Source organism: Nesoenas mayeri, assembly GCF_963082525.1.
Source record: "Nesoenas mayeri genome assembly, chromosome: 12".
NCBI classification, from domain to species: domain Eukaryota; kingdom Metazoa; phylum Chordata; class Aves; order Columbiformes; family Columbidae; genus Nesoenas; species Nesoenas mayeri.
In genome coordinates, this window is record NC_137547.1 from 14,715,070 (window position 1) to 14,739,602 (window position 24,533).

A 24,533-nucleotide genomic window follows, 5' to 3' on the forward strand; every position below is an offset into this window, starting at 1 on the left:
TGTGAAGTTCAAGGGAGCCTCTGCTGAGAAGTGAGACTTTGTTCATGGGCCAGAGAGTTTCTTCTCCCCCAGTTTTCCCTGGCAGGCTGTGACCTGCGCAGTGAGCAGCTCTTGTTCAACTTGCCCCAGAGAAGCAGCTGAGTAGCTGGTGTTCACACACTCCACAGCCTGATTTTATTTCTCTTCTCAATCCTCCTTTAGCTCCCAGAGATACTTCGAGCAGCTAAGCAACGATCTGGAAGTTTACAGCAACCATGCAGGGAGGAAGACAGTGGAGATGGCTGACCTGGAAATCCTCATGAGAAGGTAAAGGGAAGGTTATTATTCACTCATAGGAGTGTTTGGTGGTGCTCTGATAGCCTGGCAAGACTGTTGTTGCCAGGATGTGCACTAGCAGTATTTCCACAGCAAGTGTGGTGTCTTCTGATTTACACTGTGTGATGCCACTGGGCCTCCTGTCCCAGGAGAGCCTTTGTAGACATGGGGTTTTATACTCCACGATGAAGGTGGGAGAGGGGCAACAGGAAGTAGCGAGGGGTTGGCAGCACAGGGGTCGTCTGAGGAACAAGTAGCTAGCAAGAGGAGGGGGATGTGTGCAAGGGTGAAGCAGTTATGGCTTGGAAACGAGTGGTGTGAGTAGAAAAAGCAGAGTTAAGTGCGAGGCTGGGCTGCGCTGTTTGCTTGGATTAACTGTTCTCAGAGCCTCTCCACTGCTGCTCTTCCCTGGAGGCTCCTTCAGCTGCCTATCTCATGGCTGAATTTACTTTGTTCTGTGAGCAAAACACAAGGGATTTGTTCTTGGCTTGGGACCCCTCTGTAAATCTCTGTGGGGCCTGAAACAAATTAATCACTCCTCATTTAAAGTTATTACTCCATGTCATTGCTTATCTCTACTGGAAGAGTTTCAGATGTGATGCTAAAGTCACCTGAGGGATTTTGCAGGGCACGCCTGATTAAAGGCTTTGATTTTATGTGGGCCTGTGCAGATGGAGGTGGTGCTGCTGCTTAAAAAGAATAATCTGTTGCTATCCTGGTTCAGAGATTTTCATTTTCTCACCTGAAACTAGTATGAACAGGCTGAGAGGTGTGATGGTTTGGTCAGGTTTGAGGATTCTGCACACTTGTTATTTTACCTTTTTCTAGATGTCTTTATGCCTTTCCACTGCCTCATACAAGGACCAGGAATTGTTGCTGGTTTATAAATAAGAACAGTATTTCTATTCCTTCCACAAGGAAAGCATGTATGGAGCTGCTCTGCAGTAACCACCCCTCTTGCTCTGCTTCTGTGTGCCTGAGGCCCGGTGCCTGCACTCTGTGCAGGACCTGGTGTATTGCCTGACACAGCTGACTGCAAATAGAAGTCTATAGCTTCTTTGTCACAAGCAGCCACAGCGTTTCAGCGATTAAATGTAAAAATGTCACTGTGAGAAAACTTAATAAGTTTTTAAAGTGGAAACCCTTTTCACTAATAACTTTTGTTTCTTCTCTGCTCTCCTCTTTTTGAACAAAGACAAGGGCTGGTGACAGACAAGATGCCGTTGTATGTGCTGATAGAGCGTTACCTCCCTCTGGAGTACAGGAAGCTCCTGATTCCGGTGGCTGTGAGTGGAAACAAAGTGATCCCCTGCATATGACTGTGCCCTCCTGGCTGGGAAGACGTCTGGCTGCAGGTTGCTCTGTGTGCTGTTTTCCATCAGTAACCAGTGGGGCACTGTTCTCTAGAACTGATGCAGGTTGTGCTGTGGCTATTGTGCCAGCCTGCTGGATCTCACCATTATTACAAATAATTTTACTATTTTGAATTTTTTGATACCTTTGAATACTTATACAGTTCTGATAAATAAAATATTGTGTGTATTCTGCATGATACAAATGCTGCTTATTCCAGTGAGCTGAAAGGCTACTGCACTGTTGTTCCAGATGTTCCTTATAGACATCTAGCTGTGCTGATGCTCTTCCTACTAATGAGCTGTTTGCTCAAAGGAGAAAAGTTACGGACTGCCTCATGCAAAGAAGCAGATTCTTGTTACAGCTGTGTGTTTTTCTAGAGCAGGGGCTTTCAAACTTGGAGTTTGTCCCCTTTTGCAAGTGTAGTCCACTGTGTCAAGAGTAGGTCATAATCCCGTCTGTGACCATAGCTGCTTACTGATATAAATTGAAACAGGAAAATATACTTTGTTTACATTATATATCTTGTGGGAAATGAGTAAGCAATAACTTAAGACCATTTGAGAGATGAAATTTTCTGGGCACGCGTGATGGATGAAGGACTAAGAGAGAGTGATTCAGATGGAGTTAATTGTGTGTATTTGGTTTATGTGGGAAGATTTTTGTAGTGGAATGAACCACCAGGCCCAAGGGCTCAAGCAGCCACATTGCAGCCTGGAGTTCGGTGGCTTCTCAGGTTCTAGTAGTGACTGTTGGAGCGTAGTTGTTTTGTCATCAAGCAGAGAGCCCAGTACCCTGGGGTGCCCCAGCACCGTGGGGGTGTGAAGCCTCCATTTGGGGATCAGGCAACTCCCCCCTTACCTCCCCCTTGCAAGTCTTGCTGAGCTGAAATGACTCTGCTTAGGCTGGAAAATTGTACAGGAGAGCTTTCCTTCTTAAGCTGGAAGTGTTTTGGATAGCTCCAGCTAGCCTGTCCTCTCACCTGTTAGCTCCTAGCTGTGTCTCTGCACATGTGGCAAGAAGTATTTAGTTCAGTAACTTTGACTCAGCTTCATACCAAACCTGTATATCAAACAATCCATTTATTCTTAATAGTGAATGTTTCCTTACTCTCCAACACCTGTTGTGCCTTCCTCCCTGTGCAAGGGCCCTACTCGTCTCACATCTCCAGCGAGTAGTCTCTCCAGTGCAGTTTCCACAGGGACAACTTCTTGAGCTGGCCCTTCTCTTTGGACCTGAAAAGCCAGGCCAACGTATGTATCTAGTGTCTGATCATCAATATTGGGGTTGATCACCCGGAAAGCAGTCTTCAGATCATCCACGTTCACCTTTCTGTTCAAAAACAACTTGGTCACTGCTTTGCTGTGGTATGTGAAAGGAATTTTAAAATATTTGTGCCACATTGAGAATCTGTGCTGCTTGAATTGCTGAGCAGGGATGCCTTTTGGTGTTATCTCTGCCACCACTAGCATTCCTTTTTTTTTAAATATATGTGTGATAAAGACTGCTAAGTACTAAATTTCAAACTGAACAAAAGTTAGGAAATGTTAGATTTGTGATAACCTGGGATGACCTTCCATCTATTGTGCATTGTGATCTTTTGTTACAGAACTACGTTTTCCTTTGCTACTTCAGTGACCATGTTGGACAGTACATAACTCAGTGGGCGTCTGCTCACCTCTGGTATCCTCCTCAGTACTCGGTGCCCAGCACCAGGCAGTTAACTGCCTCTTACTTATGTTGTTTTGAGGTAGAATTATTTATTTAAATCTGCAGTTGTCAGTCCTGTTGGCTCTTCCCGCTCCTCAGAACCAAACTCTGAGGATATACAGGATTTTACTGCTGTTTTTGGAGACCTGAGGGGTGTTGAGATATGAGACTGCAAGTCCTGAAGAGGATTAGTGGTACAGCCACTCCCCTCTACTTGCTGCCTGCCATATCCAAGTTCTTTGGGTCAGGAACTGACACTATTCAGCATTTTGTGGAGTGGTGCTCAGCCAGGTTTTGCTTTTTCTTCAATATTCACAGCTGGAGCCCCCTGATAGTGCTGTGTCCACAGCAGGATTCCCTCTGCATGCACTGTCCCAGTCTGCTGTCCCATTCTTCTGTCCCCATCAGCCCTTTCCCTCCAGACTTACGTTAAATCTCTCAGCTTGTTCTTCAGCTGCCTCAGATACTCCTGCTTCTCCCTGACATACTGGCTCCTGAGCTTGGCAACAAAAGGGTCAGGGTTTCCCTCCTCATCCTGAAAGAAGTTACAGGTGTGTCAGCCCTGAATGTGCGTTCCAGACTGGGTAAGAGCTACTCCTTGGTGTGTGTTAAAATAACTCAGTTCTCCTAGAAATGGAATTTCCGTGTGAAAAGTGGAAATAAATAGAAATATGGAAAAACCCATGCCACAGGAAAGGCACGATCTTGCATTGCCACTGTCTGCAGATAAACTTTGAGTATTAGAGCCTGTGATGGGCACTGCAACGTTGTTAGTCTGATAAACCTATTTAGTCTGATAAAGTTAATTTAAGCCCTAAATTAGGCTTAATCTGAATCAAAAGAGAAAAGTAACATCAGCTTACTTCTTTGAATAAGGACATGTAGTCAATGAGGTCTTCAGTGCTGTCCAGCTTGGACCTGCTTGCATCCAATAGTTCTTGGACTGACTCTTTCTTTTTCAGGGGAAAAGCTTCCCTCACAGCCGTACTGTATGGAGACAGAAGTGTGTGTGCTGTTACAGTCTGAGCACTTAACAACTGCCTGTGTGGCTGTCTAGTTTTCAGGCTACCAGTGTGTGCATGTATTCCTTGGGCCAGATCTTCAAAAACACATTGCTTTCAACCAGAAATATGTATCAAGAAGCATGTGCACCTTTGGACACCAAAAGAAGGGCAAAGCTTTCAGCAGAGCTTAGGACTCATGAGTGTTGGATGCTGAGCAATGTGGAAGACTCTGAATGCAGCTATGTGGGTTAGCTGGTAGCCCAGACCCAACTGGTTAGTGTGTCTGTACCAGAGCTGCCTTCCCAGACAAGTGCTGGAAACTGCTGCTGCTTCTCTTACTGTGCTGTGACTCAAGGAAATGCTGTGTTCAAAGGGTCGCTTAGGAAGGCACAGCTTATTGACTGACCAGGAGAAGACTGACAAACCTTGCACCTGTAGCAAAATTCACAGCAGTGCTTTGTAAACTATCGGAGCTGGTGGGAGCTCTGTGTGGGGTCCCGTGTCCCCTCAGGGAGCAGGGAAGGTTGTGGGGTCTGCCAGCACATCCCACTGCACATGTGAAGCACCCACGTCTGCTCTCAGGCCTCTTCAGCTGTGCTACTCAAAACCTGGAATATTCACATTATTCTAAATCTAATGCAGTGGTTAACAAGTATGGACTTGCTACAACCATCCACAGAGGGATTTAAGAGAGAGAAAAAGCCTCCTCTCCTGGCTGCGCTAGGGATAAGCAAAACAGACAGACTCAGCATATCACAAATCTGACATGTGCCAGATGTGGGCAGAGCTCGGTGGGCAATGGTCAGCCTCTTGCCTGAACTGCTCACTGGTCAGGGATCCACTGTCTGAGCTGTCGCAGGCAGCCAGCTTCTTTTGCAGGTCAGAAATCACCTGATTCTGGCCGTGGAACTGTTCTTCGCCCACCTGTGAAACAGGGAAGTTTCCCGGATCAGTAAATACCCCATCTGTTCCTTGGTCTGCCTTCGAGAGGGAAGCAAAAGTGCAAAAGGACTGTCCCTGCTTCTAAAGCAACTTTTAAGTGAGTGGCTTTTAGTGATTTACTAATAATTAAGCAAGCAACACAGTGGCTTTCAGGGTGGCTGTTTACAGGAGCTTCTTGGTGAACAGCTTGCTTAAACTGTTCAGCCCTGGGGTGCAGATGTGCACCCTGGGACCTCAGAATGGCAGCTGCCTCCGTAACCAGACTGCGGCACTTGGTCCCGGCCGCTTCTCCATTTCCAGGCGAGATACAAGATGGGCAAGTAGAAGAGGACCTGGGGGGGCTGCACGTCTTTGTGTTACGGGAGGTGGAAAGATGTGGCTATGTAGCTAGGGCTCTGCAGCTCTGATGTGGTGCCGGGGAACAAGGCAGCCGAGGCCCACATTGTGCTGCGGTTTGTGTCCTGATCTCACAAACCCTGCATGGGGACAGATCATGAGCTCATTCAGGAAAGGCTTCCTGAAAGAGGCATGGATTGTACGGCTTGCAAACAGAAGCCTCTTGTCAGAGAGAGCAGATACAGTATTTCTAAAGTGTTTGAAAGAAATGGGGTCTTCTAGAAGCTCTGTTGTGAGCAGTAAGAGCCTGCCATGTCTTGCATGGACAGGATTCTCTTCTCTAGTGTGTTTACTTGTATTCTCATGAGAAGCTGCAGCTCCCAGGGGGAGGAATGGTAGGGGAAGCTGCTTTGCTTCCCCTGCTTGTCACTCTGGGGATGTCTGGGCAGAGGTGTGGTGCTGGGTTGCGGGTCGCCTACCTTCCCAGTGAGTATGTCGTAGAAGGAGCTCAAGACATGGTTTGATCGACAGAGCCGCATGTTCTCGTAGAGGCTGTAAGACCATTCCATGGCAGCGGCGTTTCCATACTTCTTCTGGAGGTAGCTGAGGAAGAACTCGGGAAGACTGGATCGCTTCTCTGTCTGTGGATAACAAGTGAGTAACTCACATAAGCAGCAGAACTAAATCAAATCTGCCCATTTAATTGTAGCTGTTTGTGTAGGGGATTGATTGGACTAGATGATCTTTCGAGGTCCCTTCCAATCCCTAACATTCTGTGATTCTGCATAGAGATGTTTGTCTTCTAGCAATCGCACACAGTGCTAGTGCTGGCGGGAGTCTTCCCTGTCATTAGGTCATCCAAAATGTTTCTCCCACGTTTGTTCTCTAAATGTGGGTAATTTCCCAATGAAGCTCTTCTTTTTCTGAGACCATGGATAAAGTCTGTTTTCTTACCTATTTTTGTGAAATACATGGGAACTTGCTACCTCTGATGTGCTACTCCTGTCAGATTTAGCTGAGCTTGGCTCATGGGTTGAGAAATTGAAGCAGTTATTGGAGAACAGTAGAGCCAGACAGTGATTGCAGCAACCCTAATTCCCCAGGAAAACAAGCTGGAAGTAAAGCTGCCATAGGAAATGTTAAACCATTTAGGGCTGATCTCAGAGATGTTTCTAGGTTTCTAGCTCAAGAGAAGAAATCTGTAAAGTGACTCTGCCTCTCTCTCAGGGTCACTGTCATTTGACTGAGGCACAATAACAGGCCTTGTCTAGTGTCTGGGGAGATAATATCATACTTATCCCTAACATTGGAAGAATTAAACAGCCACTTTTATTCTCTTTTCGAGTCTTGCATCACTCCAGACAGGCAATCCATAATGTCTGCCTTGGCAGAGAATACATACCTCACCCCTTTGCCCTCCAGTTGTCACTCCCACTCAGTCTTCCTTGCCCATAAAGAAGGGCAAGTTCTTTGGGTTTTGTGTAATAAAACCGAAGCACTTTTATATTGATAAACTAATTAATGTAAATTAATTTTCCCCCTCTCCTTGTTTTTCCTGCAGTGCCATCTATTCTTCCCTCATGTAGACACAAACACTATGGGGCTTAATAATGGATTGGCATGGATTAAAATCAACTGAGCAGAAAACTCTGGCCATGCTTTGGCTGCACAAATGTTGCCAAGGTTTCCACCACCTAAGAACAGACACTGCGTAGTTGTGATGGCATTGCAGTCTACAGAGCACTATCGCATCCCGGAATAGCAGCAGTCCATCTGGCTGAGGTCTTGGACATGCAAGTGTGGCTGATTTAGCTCAGGTGGTTCCTTCCGTGGGCACCCTGCGTGGTGGAGGAGTCTTCACTGACAGCTCAGCTGCTCTGAGCAGCACAGCTGCTGGACCACTGCAGTTTACAGCCTTGGACATCAAAGCAACCAGTGCATACTTCTGGTTTCCTAAATGCCTCTAAATTTGCAGTGGTGGCTGAACATCCACTGCTTCACAGAGAGTCGGCTGTTCCGGGAGCAGGAGCTGCAGAAGAAGCCTCTTAGAGCTGAGATGGAGCCGCTCTGGTTATCCACGTGACAGTGTCCTAATTCATGAGTCACATCCCTGGGGAGCCCTGCCAGGCACGGGGCTGCTGCCAGCTGAGGTGGTTTGTTCATGTACAATGTTTTATGCAGCTCGATTCGGATGAAGCACTGGGCAGGATGTGGGTGAGACCCTGGCTTCCCAACCTGGACTGGGTGTCATAACAAATGCTGTTTGTGGAGAAGGAAAATGGGACAAACCTGCTGGTCTAGTGCAATTTTCTCCTTCCAGATATCCTTTAGAATGTTCACCACATCCTTCTTAGTTGGTTTTTTGTTCTTGACTTTACCTTCATGCCTCAAGTACACAGGCACCTTGTCACTTTTGCCCTAAGTAATGGAAAAGAAACACCGATACAGGTAAGGTATTTGCCTCCCAGGCACTGATACAGCACCAAATCCATCTTCTCAGCATCTAAAGCCATTAAAATGAGTCACTTGTGTGGGTCTCATTCCCAGTACTATAAAACACATCTGTAAGCACCTCTGCAGCATCTCAACTGCTCCAGGGTGGACCTGCTAAAGTTGGGGGCCACAGTAGCCACATCACCTGTTCCCCATGTTTGCACTACTTAAAACTTAATGAGTGATTTTTGAACGTGTCCCTGTTGTGTCCAGGCAGCTGCGAGCACACCTCATCGCTAGTGCAATATATTTGCAGTCAGTAAGTTGTTCATTACAGCAGAGCGATGCTAAAGAGCTCTGTGTTGTACTGGAAACCCTGTGGTCAGTGGGCAGTGTTTGGCTGGAACTGTAGCTGCAGAGGAGGAGGGTGTGGGACCTTCTCTTGGTGGCACTGAGCTGAAAGACCTTGTCCTTAGACAAAATGGGACTGTGTGAGAGGTTCTGCCTAGCAAAAATAGAAGAGGAAAGATCTTCCTTGGAAACATCTTCCAGGAATAGCAGGGCAAATAGTTGAAGCTTCTGGAAAGACTGAGGAAGAGATGTTGAAGTACCATAGAAATGCTACTCTGTCCCTGAGAAAACCAGTGCAGTTATGCTTGGTATGATGTGAAGAATCCTTATAACATTTCTTTGTCCCTGTATCATTTCCCGATCCCCCCACGTGCTGGGGTGCAGTGCAGTGGGACAGTGTGAGTTGCATTAACTTCCTGATGCCATGAAAAAGAGTAATTCCCCGCTATGTAGCCTTTATACTTATTCTAGTGCTCGTCTGAATTCATCTCAGCAGAGAACTAAACAGCGAAAATAACAAATACTGCTCTGCTGGACAATTCCCTGTTGCCACAGCCAGTACTGGGGCAGGGACAGGAGAGAGGACAAGGCTTTCGGCAGGAGGAAGCTGTTAATTTGGCTCAGCCATATAGTGCGGCATTAGAAAGGGCCACTAGTAATACCTGCATGTCTGATGATTCATGTGGCATTGTTGTAAATTGTGGCTACTTTAGCTCAGTTTTCATTCTGCTCATTCTCAGTTTCAGCTTTTCCATTTAACCTGAGTTTTCCTAGCTTTAAAGTTTTTGGTGGTTCTGCTAATGGGAAGGTGAATATCAAAGACACCAGCCATAAAAGCTATTCTCCCACCTTCCTAATGGATATTTATTACCAATTAATCTCAGTGGAAACAAGCAGCAAAGAAAGCTTGCACATACCTTTCCATGGAAGGCATTTATCTCTTTTAGCGCTCGTGTTCCTATTTCTTCCAGAAGCACATCCACTAACTGGTCACTGGTCTTCCCCTCAGCCAGCCAGTCCCACCGGTTGGCTCCACCAGGAATCACCTCTGCAACAGCAAAAGGACACGGAGCTGCTAGAAGAGGAGGATGCACCCACAGACTGGGTTTGTGTGAACCCCACTGGGAGCCTTGTGATAGATCTCCAGACATCCACTTTGTCTCCTGAGATATCTATGGAATGTGATAGCCTGCAAGCTCTTCTCTCTCAGGCCACTGCCACAGCTTAGGAGAAAATGAGGTGTTGCAGGTAAGAAGTGCACCATAGCAAAGTGTTTAAAGATGAGCTGCCTTAAGCAAACCACTACAGACTACGTTTGGCACCTGAACACCTGGCCCAGTTTGGCCGGGGCGTGCAGTTGTGCTGGACTCGCTGGAGTTCAGCGCAGAACTTGTCTCGCTCTTCTGCAGTCTCTCTTTGGATATCCAGCAGTGTTTCATATTCCTGATGGAGATGATCAAAATCCTTCTGCAGAGTCTTTATCTAAAGGATACAGAAAGGAGGACTGTAATAAACGAACAAGTGTAACAGAATTTTTCTGTTGTTGTCAGACAGCTCAGGTGAGCAGTCAGTGTAGTCCATGGACTTACAGAGAGCTGTCCCTGGCTATTTGCTTCTAGATTAAAAGAAAAATAATTAAATTTTATTGATCTTATTTACAAAATATTCTGACAAAACATATCAGTGACTCTTTTATGCCTGTTTTTGTGTTTAACATTAGATCTTAATCCACTAGGAGAGAGCAGGAGAAACAAGGTTTTGTTCCAGAAATTTTTACATGCATCCCCCTCAGATCCACTATACTGCATTTGGAAAGTGTTTCTTTTTTAGATGATTTATCTTTGCTCTACTACTACAAAGGTACATTGTGATTCAGAGGTAACCACAGCCCTAATCTGGGTTTTGAGGGCTGTGTCTGTATTTATTATGCCACGACACAGGGACATGAACAGTGGATCAAGCTGTGCTGGTGGTCAGGGCTGGAATAGCGCTGCCAATGGCCCACGTGTATCTTGGACAACCCAGTGCTGCTTTCCTGAAGCACAAAGACAGGTGGTACTTTTTTAATGCCTTCCTGGAGATTTTCATCCATCCCTCTTCTCAGCTGTGCACTAACTACATGATGGGATCTAACGTGTTCTGGTTTGCATCATCCTTTAGAGACCAGGTCAGTGTGGGGTTGGGAGCAGACCCCATCTCAGTCCTGGTGTTTGTGATCCCTTCTCTGTCCTGCATGCGCTGTGACATTGCTCCCGTGCATCTCCAGTGCAAGCCAAGCAAACATTTATTCTGAAAAGGCAGAAAACAGGTACAACATGAGGAGCCCAGTCCAGTTCTTTCACAGCTGGAAAATATATTGATCAGCCCCATAGCTGAGTTGATGATCCTGGAGTTCCAGCAGGATTAAAAAAACCAAACAGAACAACATTTAATACTCCTGGAAAACGCAAAACCCCAGCTATACAGCAAAGCATTAGTAGCCCAGCAGTAGTTTCAGTTAGCCATGACTTGGACAAAACTGTGCAATGTATGTGAGGGGAATCTAGTTCATTTATTTATATATATTACTTCACACAGCATCTCTCAAGCTGCAATCTGTGGGCTCTTGGTGGTCTGTGTTTTACAGTGTTAACTCAGTTAAACCTGATGTTAAGGGTTTGTGACAACATATTAATTTTGAGTGCTCTGACAGTCTGAGATTCCAATAGGTAGGGAGATTTGGGGGCAGTGGCTTTTCATGTATTTCATGTACAAAGAATAAAGAAATGCCTTTTGTGAGCTCTAGATTTACTGAGTCCTTATCCCAACCTGAATACTGAAGCATCATGTTATGTTTGTATTTATGTAGTATAGTTTGAAAATTAGGAGCTTATTCTCACCTCCTGAAGTAAATCTGAGTTTTTTTTCTCCAATGATTCAAAATCTCTCCTGGGGACAACATCTGCATAGTATGCTATCATGAGGTTCAGCTTCTCCTGGGCTTTGGTGAGGTCCTGCCGGGCTACCTTCAATGCCAAACTTAGCTTCACTGTATCTTCACCCTTGGTATCTTTAAACAACAGCCATTGATGAAAACTCATGACAGTAAAGTTGCAGTAATATTTTTCTGAATCGTCTATTAAGCTTTTAGACCACATAATCTTGCAAAACATTGGCAAGAGCTGAATGGGTGTGACTGTATTACTGTTAAAGAACTGCAAGTCCGGGATTATACTGTAGTGTTCCCATTCTTGACTCCTTGCATATCTACTCAAAGGCTCAAGCTTGGCTTTGATTTAACAGAAAGGCTCATGGGTGGGCAAACCCTTAGGCAGAGGCCATGGCACAGCAGCAGGAGCTTGATGGGTGCCCATAACCCGGCTGTGGATCAACAGAGACGATCTCCTGACAGGGTCTCAACCACCGCGAGTAACCTCTGTGCCACCTGGATTTCAGCAGCTTTGTCCATCCCTGTAGGCAGGCACACAGCTGCCAGCTATGCCTGGGTAAGACATGCTGACAGTTGGCACTGGAGTCAAAATCCATAAGGAACCTTTGCACTGGGGAGCTCCTGCTTTCAATTTACCCGCTGTGCTAAGCAAGCGTGTACAAGAATATACACAGTGAGTGAATCGAATCAGACTGGTAGGTACATCCCTGCCTATTCTCTTTCTTACCCATTTATGGACTTTTTAGCTGTGCATTTGTCTAACTTCTTTTAAGAATCAAAGCATATCTGAAGATAGTTCAGAAATACTCTGAATTTCTTCTGCAAAGCTGCACCCATGGGTGTGTATTTGGGTCTCTGTGCAGAATGGGTTCTTACAGAGATCTGCGCTCTCTCTGCGCTGGGCTTGCTGTGTCATCTCCAGCTGCTCATTGTGCAAATCATTCAGTTTTGCTAGCAGCAGTTTGCGGGCAGCGTGCTCGTTGAGATAGCGAGCGTACTCTTCAGTGACACTCTCTCGCAGATGCTTGACCTGCAGGAAACAGAGGCTTGAATCGATCAGGATCCAGCAGTGGGAACTCTTGGACTGGTCTGGTGGGTCTAAAGCAGAAACTAAGGAGCAGAGAGGAGGATAAGGGAGGCAAAATGGGAAAAACTGGAGCAGGAGAGCGGGCAAGTGATAACACTGTAGAAAAGGATGGATCAGATAGAAACATGATGGGTTTAAACCTGGAAGTAGTGTGCGAAGAGGTTCTCCATCTGATTTTTAGCCTTCTAGAGAGTGAATTACATACATATAATGATCTGAGTTACACCATTTAAAATGAATGATACATATTTAAAGATGCTAAGGGTATTATGTTGTAAAAGAGTGTGTGTACATAATAACTTGAAACAATAGTACTAGGAAAATATTTATTTCCTCCCTCCTTCAAATGTGACACTGAAAGAGCCACAAGGGACAAGAGATACAAGTGAAGACATCTGACAGCAGCAGCATAGCCTGTCCCAAGGGAACAGGATATTCTCTGGGGTTGGCCAAGATCCAGCATTGCTACCGTGCCAGATATTCAGTGCCTGCTCCAGAACTTCTCCTGGCACCAAAGGATGAGAGGCCGGGAGGTTAGAGATCAGGTGTGCAAAATGCATCCAGCTGCAGCTGGGAAACATTTGACTCATCATTGTATAGTTTACCTGAGTCTGAAGAGAATTATTTTCTTCCTTCATGTTGTCAATGAACTTTAACAAATGTTTTTTCTCTTGCTTTAACATATTTAGTTCATCTCTCTCCTTCTCCTGCAGTGCCAGTATCTGCCGGGTGCACTCCTCGGAGACAGTAGCCACCATGGCCTTCAGAGGCTCTAGGGCATGAATTGTCTTCTGCTGATGAGCTACAGAAAGCAGAGGTGGGTCTCACAATGAGCAACAATGCCTGAATTTTACTCAGCTGGGCTATTGAATATTCAAAGCTAAAGCAGCGCTGGTGGGAAGAGAGGCTGAACGTGGAGCTTTTACTGCTTGGCCTGGTGAGTTCCTAAGGACTGGGAGTAGTGCCTTCTGGGATTATATCACGTTGTTTATCCGGCTGTGCATATGAACTTCATAAGGATTGTTACATAAGGATCTATTATTTCAGCTCATGCCATTTATTGTAGTTTGGAAAACAAAGGATGAACAGCATTTTATTTTCTAGAGTAGTTAAAATTTTGATGAGTACTGATAGCTTTGTCATATTCCATTACGTGGGAAGGTGTCTCCATTTAAGCACACGCAGCATATAAGGCTAAAGACAGCTGGTAATAGTGATTTACCCTCTTGTGGAGGCATGTTCTTCATGGACTTCGATCTGCTTTCTTGTCCCCAAATGCATGGCCTCATGCAACCTTTTGTATACAGATTTGTTGTCTAACCACTCTCCCCTCTTTTTAGGAATGCCTTGACCTCTCTTCTTTTGCCTTTCTCTTTCTTACATCTAGTAAAGAACTCATATTTCTCTTGGCTTTCTCTGCTATAACATGTGCTTTTCACCCTCAGCTATTCTCCCTTTACCGTGAAAATTTACCTTAAAGATACTTACTTGAGGAACCTAGTTACAGTACTTGACTTGGGTCCCACATCCCAGTTACAGTTACACGGTAGAATTTGGTCTGATGTCACCTCCCTGGTGTGCAGGCTTGTTTTTATGACTATATAGAATTCCACCAAGAGAATAAAATGATAGAAGACAGGATATTGTGTGATTCAAATGAGGCAAGCCTCCTTTTGTTTGTGAATAACTGCATTATTCAGCAATCAAAACTGTTATTCCTTCTCTTGAACATTTCTATCTCGTGATAGAAATGTTGGTGGATGCTGAATAATCTGACTTGGAGCTTTTTTTCCCTCCTCAGTAAAAAACAGTATTAGTATTTATGTAGAAATACTATGCAACATATTTTGCATTTTAAAAGTTAAAATTCATGCAAAAATCTAAGAACAGGAACTACTTTTTTATTATACTAGGGTGTGAATTTCCTTCCCATGCTAAAACTGTACCAAAGGTTTTGCAAAGCTCTCTTGGTGTGATACTTGCATCATGAGAAGAGAGGGCAAAAACTGGAGCATCAGCACAGAGCTTCTGCTGCTGTCTTGTTTGGTTGCTCAGTGTGACCTTATTAAAACTTCAGCAAACTTGTTTTGATGCACAGTGTGTGTTTCACAACTGACTCCTGACCACAGGCAAACCCCTTTAAGTTAAGTGCAATAGTATTTTTAATTGTAGCTGCCTCTATGTCAGAAGTTAGAGCACAACTTGCTGTCAGCCAAAATTATTATTTTGTAGTGTGGACACTGGCCAGAGCCATCTGGGAAGTTTAGCTCTCTGACAACCTCTCGTAACTATCCCTATGCCAAGAGAAGACAGACATTCTCCCACTTGGAAAGAATTCAGGCTGTGGTGCAGCTCATTGCACGTATAGAATTGCTGGATGGACTGAGAAGTCTTAGCACCACAAAGGAGTGAATGTGAAGGCCCTGTGGACATTGCAACCCGAGTATTATTTTAATAAAGTAGTGGATCCAGCTGTGGATAACATCTCCACGAAGACCTACCCCTCCAGAGGTCTATGTTCCAAATTCTGCCTTGTACCTTCACGTTCATGTGGATTAACTCCAGAAACAATGGCTGTAAAGCCTCAGTGCTGGTTCAGCAAGATGTCAACACCCAAAGGAGCTACAGCTGCAGTTCTGGCAGAAGACACACAGTTGTGAGCAGCCAGCACAGGCTGCGCATCCCTGTTCCCATCAGAGGCAGCCGCCCGCTCTGATCTGCGTGCCCAGCGATGCACGAGCGAGCTACCTCGGATATCGTGCTGCCAAAGTGATGCAGCTAAATAGACAGTGTAAGCAGCACAGTTTTAGGACAACATTTAATAATGCTTTTTTCTTTTTTTTTTTTAACCAAATTATTCTGACAGTCCTGGTAATATGTTGTAATGCTGCACATTTAAGGGGAGAACCTGCCCCTGTGGTGAGCACCTTAAATGTCACACAGGCTTTGCTAGCACAGAACCTGTGACTAGGGCAGAAAAAACAGAGTGAGAGAAAACCGCTAAATCAGACTGCAAAGATAATAGCCAGCCAGCTGAGAAATACAATGCTGTGGTGTAAAGGAGGTTCAGTTTCAGTTTCACAGGGAGCTGAAGTGCCACAGGTGGAGTACGCATGTGCATCTCTCTAAGCAGTGTCCCATTTATCTGCTCCAAAGCTGCACCTTAAGACTGCAAGCACTGTAGTGAGGGACTATAAATGGAATATAAAATTCTAATGTTAGGAGCCCTCAGAATGGCCACCTCTCACAGATTTTAAAGAAGTTGTTTTTGTTAAGCACAGTCAGACATAATTTAAGAATAAAGATAAATGTTTAGGAGAACAGTTCTACAAATTGGTACATTTTCTTCCTTTTCTCTTTCTTTTGTGCTATTTCTGCTCTCAGACACTTGCCTTTGTCTCTTCTCTAGCTCAGACACTTTCATCAGCAAGTCAACTCACTAAACCAACAGGAAACTTTGCAGCTCTTGGTGTCTGTTTGTCCTGCTGGGTGAGTTGACTCAGCTCACAGAGGTGTCCAGCAAGAGGCAGTGCTGGGCCCCATCCAGTTCCTCGAGCTAAAAGGGGATGGATGTCATGTAGCCCTCATTAGCAAAGTAAAATCTGTAATTAGGAAAATGAACCCTCAATATACAGAAAAGTGTATTGGAAAAAAATTTTAAAACCACCCAACATTATTTTTTTTATTCTTAGAGTATCAAGTAGACTTGCTACCGTGACATAGCATTTCACTGCATTCAGCTGAGGTCCAAAACTAAAGAGATGTTTTGCTGGGTCTCCAGTAACTTCAAAGAAAAAAAGGGAATATCACAGCCAAGCAATACTGAGGAGTCAGTAAATAAATGCTTAAGGAAAATTAAAAAGCTTCAGAAAGCAGTGCAATATCAGCTGCAGCACAGACACCAGTGATCTCTCTGGGAGCTGAAGCAAAGAGATGTGCACTAAGGAGTTCTACAAGGAAATTGGTTTTTTTTAAAAGACGTTTTTATATATTGACTAAAATTGACTTATTTACCTGGTTAGAGGATACTGTGCAAAGAAAGATTTTTGTCCATAATGAGGGTCTATGATTAGGTAGTCCAGGTAACAGGTACTGGGATAAACAACATTTATCCTTTAAGAGACTGTCCCTGTAGAAAACTGTTGACATTTGATAGCTGCTCAGTGCCCAGCATGAAATGAGCTCCGGGTTACAGGCTATTTCTGGCTCTCTGTGACTGTTTACAAAGTACTGGTATCACTGTGGCATCTGGATGCCAGGCGGAGTTTAGAGCACACCAGGAATGGCCAGGGAACAGCTCGTTCAGCTCTCGCCCTGCCTTGCTGCAGCAGTAATTCAAGCTTCAAGTTACCAGAGCAAGTGCATCCAAATAGATGAGTTCAATACACTCCACTATAAATATGGTTGTCCCAGGAAAACCCTGAGACATTGCTGTTGCCTAAACTGTGTATGTGATGAAGGTTTTAAAAAATCTAAAATGCTATAGGGAAAAAAAACTTCCAACAACTTAATCTTATATATGAAGGAAATAGGCCTAACAGACCACAAAGAGGTTTTACCAGCATCATCTATTTAGGCTGTTCGTCCCCTGTATGTGTCCAACACAACTAAGCTCCATAAGAACATGTCTACGTGTTTTTTCCCCACAGGTCAAAGTTGAAGAGCTTACCCAAAGTAGCTTCATATTCACTCTTTATAGCTGCCAGCAAGGGCTTGTAGGTCTTGAAGCTGTCTATGAAGAAGTCAAAGATTTCTCTGTAGGGCTGAGAGAAGAAAGAAAACTTGAGAAAACATCTAGTGGCAGATTTTTCAGAATTCAGAGGTGTTTTATGCAACACAAATGGCATCTAATGACAGTGAGAACAAGTATAAAAATATTGCTACCACAATGTATTTTGTCCCTCCATTTTTGGTCCACCATCCCAAGGTGGAGTTCTCTCCCTTGTTGACTTCACAATAAAGAATGTTCACACTATCAAATACAATTAAAATGTTACCTAAGACAGTAAAAAGATTTTCAAAGCAGAAACACATTTAGGAAACCTCAGTTTTCTCTTGCCATTAGTCAGTGTTTGTTTCCCTCCACTCTCTTCTATCTACCACTTTCTTTCCCTGTGACTAGAGGATTCATTTGGGAATAAGAATTTGAATTAGTGTGTGCAGAGAAAATCGAATCTGGACTTCCCATGGTCTACATAAATGTTCTAATTGCAGGATATTACAAAAACAGGAGCACCCACTCCTGCTCTGAGTTTTAAATTAAAGTGGTGGTTCTCAGTGTCTCCATGAGGTGTGTCCTCAAATACAACAAACCCTCCAGGATCAGACCCATTAGAACCTGCGAATTTTGGGGATCCTGATTAGGCTCCGGCAAGAGAGAAATGAGAAAGCCCTTTCTTGTCACGTGCAAAAACATAACTTCAGAAATGAGAGGTTTTGCAATGAAAATTTGGAAACCTACATACTTTCTTCTCTATGGGTTTACTCAAGAATCTTCAGGAGCTCAGTGACTAAATTCTGTTTCACATCCACTTTAGATTACTGTGTCTTTCTAAAGACCTGGGTTTTGATTTGAAAATGGAAACAGTTATAGAAGGTGCAGAGTGCAGAAGGTGCAAACAAGCCAACAACATGCAAACAACAGCAACACAACATATAAATAAGCTGCTTTCTGTGCAATTTCTCCAACATGAGCTGCAAACCCGCTTATCCAATAGGTGCCTACTCTTCTCATCTACTTTTTCCTTTGGATGGCAAATTTAATTGATCCATCTCAGCACCTAGTTTCAAGGCAAGAGAACCTTGTATCAGACCTGTAATTTCAGTTCCTGGGAGTTCTCCTTAGTCAGATCAAGAGACTGTAGCTCTCTCCTTAGGTAGGATTCCAGTTGCTCCAAGTATCGTGGCTTTGGAAGGGCGAGAAGGGCCTGTTTATTGCTGCAGAGACACAGGAAAAGAATGAATGTGTGGACTTATGTGTGTCATACCTATTAGAATGAACTCATCATAAATCAGCTCAAGTATTTTGGTTTCCTTTCTACTGCCCTATACACTGTCAGTCAATGAATCATGAAACAATAGGATTTTATGGTAATGTTTATACTGACTATGACTGGCTACTACATAAATACTTGACATCTCCTATAGAGCTGCTAGTCAGAACCAGCAATGTCTTCTCTGTTGTGCTGAACTCTCATGGGGTGACCCAACATTGTTCTCACTGACAATGGAAGAGGTTCTGCTCTGTAAGGTCTTGGTTTTCACAATCTGCTTCCAGCAATGCTGGTGGTTTAACAGGACAGGCTGAGCTTACCTAGGCTGTCTCTCCTCCGGGGCGCAGCAGGGTTTATGGTTCTTTAGGACAGTCTGCCCGGCCACAAACGCAGGCCACGTGGACCAATGGCCTCTAGCAGAGAGCTGAAGAGACTGAAAAGGAAAAACAAATCCATTTGCTATATCAGAACACTACAAACTCGCAACAAAGAGCCAAATCCAGAACCAGTACAAGTGCCTACGAGTACAGTCAAACAGAAAGACAAGGGTCGTACCCTAAAACTCTTCTCAGACAGCACTTGACCACACCTAAAAACCAAATAAGCTTGTTTTGTTCTTTGAAGAAATCATCTTCCCCGACTGGTACTATTTGTTGAACACCGCTGAACGCTCTCCTGGTAGCTATTGTACATGCTGCCTAGATTAGATGGTTGTGGGAAAGTGTTCATATTTTGGAGAGAAAAACGTTGTTTTGGTCTACACTGGGGCCGCTAGAAAATAAAGCATCACACAGATGAATCAGAATTTTGCATTAATGCAGGTGAAATCCCAAATGACAGGTTTGACTTAGGTCTTGTTTCCACTGGGGAGTTTGGCACTGGGCTGTGCCCTGGTGAGCGCACACCGAGCTGTGGTCACTCCCATAGATCACAGGTTTTAAATGCAGGTTGGTGACCCTACGTGAAAGAGCTGAATTTGTGTCAGTGTAGAACATAATGAAAATAAGGTCTGAGGAACAGTAAAAAAGAATGTGATATATGAATTTTCCTTCAGAAGCTGCAAGCTCTTCTGAAAGGTAAATCTTGTTGTTAACTTTAAGACTATAATTTCTATCTTGAAACTTTCTCAGTGCATCTTTAGGGATAGCTCTACTGGATTGCTCTACTTTATCTTCACTATTCAAACCAAGTTATTAGTATGCAATTGTCCAGTTCAGTCCTTCCTAATCAGTCTGTAAAATTTACAAAAAAATTAATCATGGGCAAACTGGAAGGTTTGACTTTCAAAACTCAAACTTCAGGCAGGCGAAGCCATGAGAGAGTTAAACGCAAAGCCTCAGAAGTTTAAATGTCCTCATTTCAGTGCAAGAAGCAGGAAGATTACATTGGAGAAACAGTCAGATTCCTATTTACTGAGAGCTGAAAATCTTCCATACAATGAGGAAAGTGCTTACAGAATGTCCCAGCTCTAGGGACAAAATAATACTTGAAGTTCTTGTGTTAATGTAGCACATACAGCTTGTCATAGAAGTGGCACATTCCTGAAATATAACCAAAATGCTAATGCAAAACCAAAAATACACATGCCTTTTATAGACTTTGACCTCCCATTATTTTGTTTGGTATACATTTTCCTGCAATTTATTTTCGCATCATTTGGATATAGATTTTTCCTATGGTTGTTTATTTTATGTACTAAGACTGATAAATACTAGGGAGCAGATGTTCCTGCAGGATGCTCTTATCCTACGATTAAACAGCATGCGGTCATGTGGTTTCTTTTTTTAAAAACTATATGGGTCAAATTTTGGCTTCAGGATTTGTCGTGTATGTCCACTCAGAAGGCTGCAGCCAAGAACAATGTTTAGATTCCTCTCCTCTTTCCTCCACCCATAGAAATGCAGTAATTAATTCACAAAGATGACATCTGTATCTGAAATTCAAGACTTAGCAGTAACATATAGATTATATATATATATAAGAAATACTGAAATTATTAGAACTTGCTTGACTTCCTAATAGTCTGGGATGGTCCCTGGGCTTCCAGCAAGATTCAAAGCTGACTGCATTAACTAAATTTTGGATGTTTCACTGGAATTCTTCAACTCACCGGAGTCTTCTGTTTCTTGGACAGGACGCGTTTCAGACTGTTGATACGTGTTTGGCAATCTGGAGTCTCAGAGGGAGATTCAGGACCGGCCCTGTGCAATGGCAAGAAAGAAACTTTTCAAAATATACAGAATTAACTGTATTTACAGTGGAGATGGAGAGTCTGGCTCACGTAGACCCAAGGTAAACAACCAGTTATGAAGTGCCTGACAGATGAAAATATCCAATGGGATAATGTACAGGGAGGGACTGATGGAAACATTTGTGCTGCAGCTGAACTCTGGGATTTGCTGTTTGATACCTGGCACTACATTCGGTACTTTCCTCCCTGTCCCAGTGAGAGCACCCGGGCTGAACCCTGCGGCTGGGCGGGCTGGGACACATTGGTCTGCTGGAGAGGAGGGGTCAGAAAAAGAGCTAGAAGACCTGGTACCCAGCGGTCAAGAGCCGGGATTTGCCTGCAAAGCCCGTTTTCTGGGACGGCAGCAATGCCAGGGCACAGATGGCCTGACAGCCAGTAGAACCAGCAAACATGGAACAAATATAACCTGGAACTCTGTGTTCTAGGCTAGAAGCTGGCATGTCTGGGTGAAAGGCCTTTTAAGAAGTAAGCATGTGTACTTTAGGAAAACATTAGAGTGGGCACAATACAGTAAAGCCATCCAGAGATCCCTGTGAACTTGCAGGCGCTGTACCAGCACAACATGACCACACGTTTGGCTGGTATCTGAGCACTGACTGTGGCTGGCAGTGTGGTCCCACGCTGGGGGGACACGTCACTGTCGCACCTTCAGCAGATCTGACTCTTAAACGACCCGCCACCCCGGGCAGGTGAGCAGGGGATGAGCTGGACCGGCTCTCAGGAGCCCAACAAGGGCCGGCCCAGCACTGGAGTGGGAGATGGTACCTGGTGGGCTGTTGGATCTCCCACCCCGGTGTATAAACCAGAAGCCTCAAGCTGCAGCTCCATAAAACCTGGTAACAGCTCAGCTCTGCTGAAAGGGGGGCCCTATTTCTGCCCCTACCACACCAGGCTCCTGGTGTCCAAGTGGTGTCACCTCTGCTGTGTGCTGGGCAGTTCTCTGAGCTGCTCTAGTTTGCAAATCCAAGGGAAAACTTGCAGTTACCCAGTTTAGACTGATTAAAAACATAAAATGCACGTTCACCCCTCAGTGGGGGAGTACTTCTGCAGCTGGCAGTGAGGATGGAGGCAGAAACCCCCAGCAGTGGGTCAGCCAGCCCAAGGAACTGCTCCAAGACACCACGAGCTGATCCAGCAGACTGCTGCTCCCAAAGAGCCAAACCGTCTCCTCCTGCGAGCTCTGCACCTCGTGCTGCTGCCACTGCTCATCAGACCCCTTTGTGAGCTGCTTTGGGGCGTCACCTCAGCAGAAAACTAACCCAGCGTCATCTTTTAATTTTGCTTAGTGATTACAGATGCACAGAAGACACTTCATTCTCATGAGGAGATGGTAGCTGGCACAATGTGCTTTTGTGGCACTGTTGCACCAGCGTGAGGAAGCCATGGAAGCTCGTGCCATGTGCCTGGAAGCCAGGCCTGAGAAGATCAAACTGTGCTGGCCAGGGACACTCCAGGAGCAGGATGAGCATGAAGTGGCCTCTGGTCAGAACTGCAGTGTGTTTTCAAAGTCTCCAGTATGCAACAGACCATTAAACACACGGTAACTCTTGTTTTAGAATCCAAACATTTATATGAAATAAGTTTCCTCTCTATCCAGAAATATTTATTCTTCTTATCTGCAGCTGAACTCGCTAGCAGTTTGATACTGAGCAGTCTCTACTTCCATGTTCTTTCATAAAAGCCAAGTGCACTTACCACCTGAGACCATGTGTCTGTTTTCTTCTTGCAGGATGGGATTTTAAGCTAAGGGCAAGCTTTACAGCCCCATCAGCCAGTGCACGACCTGCCAGGACAGCTCTTCACTCACCTGACAGAAGCAGGTTGTCCAACTACAACATCCTGGGTTTGGAAACCAAAAGGTGCCTGTTCCCAGGCACCCACATTGAGTGAAACAAACAAACAAATATATATATAAAAACCTATCACTTCTCCCATGAGTGAAAATGGTTGTTACTTGGACTGCGGTACAGACAGCCTGGCTTTGGAACCAATGGCTGTTTCAGCACTGTGCAAGCCAGCAAAACTGAAGCACAGAAAACTTGTTCGTTTGATGAAAGGTACTTCCCAGGAGTGCAAAACATTCAGCTTCAATATAAGCAAAGATTCTTTTACCATATGTAAATTTTATTGAATGGATGTGGACCTGGCTGTCCGTATTGGAGCTCTCCAGTAGAAAATGCAGTGACAGTGTGCTTTTAGACCACCTGCATCAACCAAGTCTGAGATCTGAAGATAAAAGCCTGTCTGTGGGTATAAATTAGGCCTTCACTGTGCCAGAGGGAGGCTCAAGACATACAGAGAAAAGTAGGCTTGGCCACAAACACACCAGAATTTTCCTTTTGAGACAGCCCAAGCAGTTGTCAGAGCCTCCAGTCAGCCTTAATTACCCTAACCAGCCTCAGCTGAGCCCACTACCCATGGACCCTCTTGCATTTAAGCTCAGTTCCGGGCTCTCCCTGAGCTACTTTGTAGGTGTAACCATCTTCAGTCCTGGAAGTGCCTTAGACCTACACCATAGCCTTGTCTCCCTTCCTGTCTCTGGACTGGATCCATCCCTTGGCCTTGAGGTGGGTGCTGTTGGGAAGGGCTTTCCCTCACTGCTGTCACCTTTGGTGATGTCTCACCCTCCCCCGGGGAGCAGCCCTGCACTCCCAGAAGGGAGGGAAAGGGTGAGCAGCAGAACGGAGACCTGTGTCTCTGAATCATAGAATTATTTTGGTTGGAAGAGACCTTTAAGATCATTGAGTCCAACCATAACATAAGTCTAGCACTAAACCATGTCCCTAAGAACCTCATCTATATGTCTTTTAAACCCCTCCAGGGATGGTGCCTCCACCACTGCCCTGCGCAGCCTGTGCCAATGCCCAACAACCCTTTGTGGGAAGAAATTTTTCCTAATATCCAATCTGAACCTTCCCTGGCACAACTTGAGGCTGTTTCCTCTTGTCCTATCACTTGTTACTTGGGAGACGAGCCCAACACAGTCCATGCTACAACCTCCTTTCAGGTAGTTGTAGACAGTGAGAAGGTCTCTCCTCAGTCTCAGACCCCATCTGAGAGGAGACTTTGCTGCTTTTATAACTGTTCTGAACTATTCAGACTAACTAGAACAAGGTATTGATGGTAGAGGCAGATGCTTTGATAAAGGAATGGTACAGAAAACAACTAGTAGGGATGGGCACTGATTTCCAAAGGATAAACTAACTATAAACAGGCAGCTATAAATGCTAACAATGGCCAGGTAAACACCACAGGAGTCACTCAGCAAGTTCCTTGCCCCGTTGTGAGTGAGCGTTACCCTTGTTCCAGAAATGCCGTGTCCCGAGGGCAGCTCCTGAACGCCTTCCCCGGTTATTTACCCTTCCAGACAGGCCGGTGCCGTGACCTGCGTCCTGCCGCCCCCGCTCCGCTCTGAGGACGGCTCTCGGCGGGCGGGATGACAGCGCCCGGGGAGGCACTGCAGCCCCGCGGGAAGGGAAGCGCTCGCTCGGGTCTCCCTGCAGGGCCCGGACACCGACACGCCGCTCCCGGCCGAGCCCGCTTACCCGCCCGGCGGAGCCCGACGCGCCGCCATGGCCCAGCCGCCCGCGCTGTTTACACCCGTCGCCATGGAGACCCCCCCGGGGCCCCCTCGAGTGCCGCCATAGCTGTCCCAGCAGCGCCTGACGAGCTGGTGCCGTTCGCCAGCAGCGGCAGCCCCGGCGCGGCCCAGCCCTGCCCCGGCGGGAGGCGGGCTCTGAGGAGCGGCCGGGCCCGGGGTGAGGCCGCCGAAACGGTGCTGCCCTCCCCCGTGGCGGAGCGGCTAAAACCGGCCCCTGCGAGGAGGCGT

General features: G+C 45.4%; 2 protein-coding genes and 1 long non-coding RNA gene across 8 annotated transcripts in view; 2 read left to right on the plus strand and 1 right to left on the minus strand.

The window, feature by feature from the left end:
* Window positions 1-9,537, plus strand: part of CENPT (centromere protein T) — a 27,503-nt gene extending 17,966 nt beyond the window's left edge. For 4 of the 6 annotated variants that reach the window (XM_080351741.1, XM_080351745.1, XM_080351743.1 and 1 more), the window contains 2 exons: window positions 202-306; window positions 1,511-1,864. In XM_080351741.1, coding sequence (XP_080207867.1) covers window positions 202-306; window positions 1,511-1,634 — 229 coding nt within the window. In that variant the 3' untranslated portion in view covers window positions 1,635-1,864. Of the gene's footprint in view, window positions 1-201; window positions 307-1,510; window positions 1,865-9,415 lie in introns of those variants that run through there. The other 2 variants (XM_080351744.1, XM_080351742.1) reach the window with 2 other exon arrangements.
* On the minus strand, window positions 2,438-24,334 carry TSNAXIP1 (translin associated factor X interacting protein 1). The gene is made up of 16 exons (XM_080351747.1): window positions 24,250-24,334; window positions 20,564-20,654; window positions 18,774-18,886; window positions 18,274-18,397; window positions 17,130-17,223; window positions 13,066-13,262; window positions 12,250-12,403; window positions 11,324-11,493; window positions 9,767-9,926; window positions 9,362-9,492; window positions 7,950-8,078; window positions 6,140-6,301; window positions 5,197-5,306; window positions 4,242-4,365; window positions 3,807-3,913; window positions 2,438-3,000 (listed from the first exon to the last, which is right to left on the minus strand). The coding sequence occupies exons 1-16, from the start codon at window positions 24,312-24,314 to the stop codon at window positions 2,775-2,777; spliced, it is 2,157 nt and encodes a 718-aa protein (XP_080207873.1). The 5' UTR covers window positions 24,315-24,334; the 3' UTR covers window positions 2,438-2,774.
* On the plus strand, window positions 13,236-22,554 carry LOC308044839. The gene is made up of 4 exons (XR_013922670.1): window positions 13,236-13,397; window positions 20,588-20,745; window positions 21,991-22,244; window positions 22,434-22,554. It is a non-coding gene; the product is annotated as an uncharacterized lncRNA (long non-coding RNA).
* Window positions 24,335-24,533: the final 199 nt, after the last annotated feature.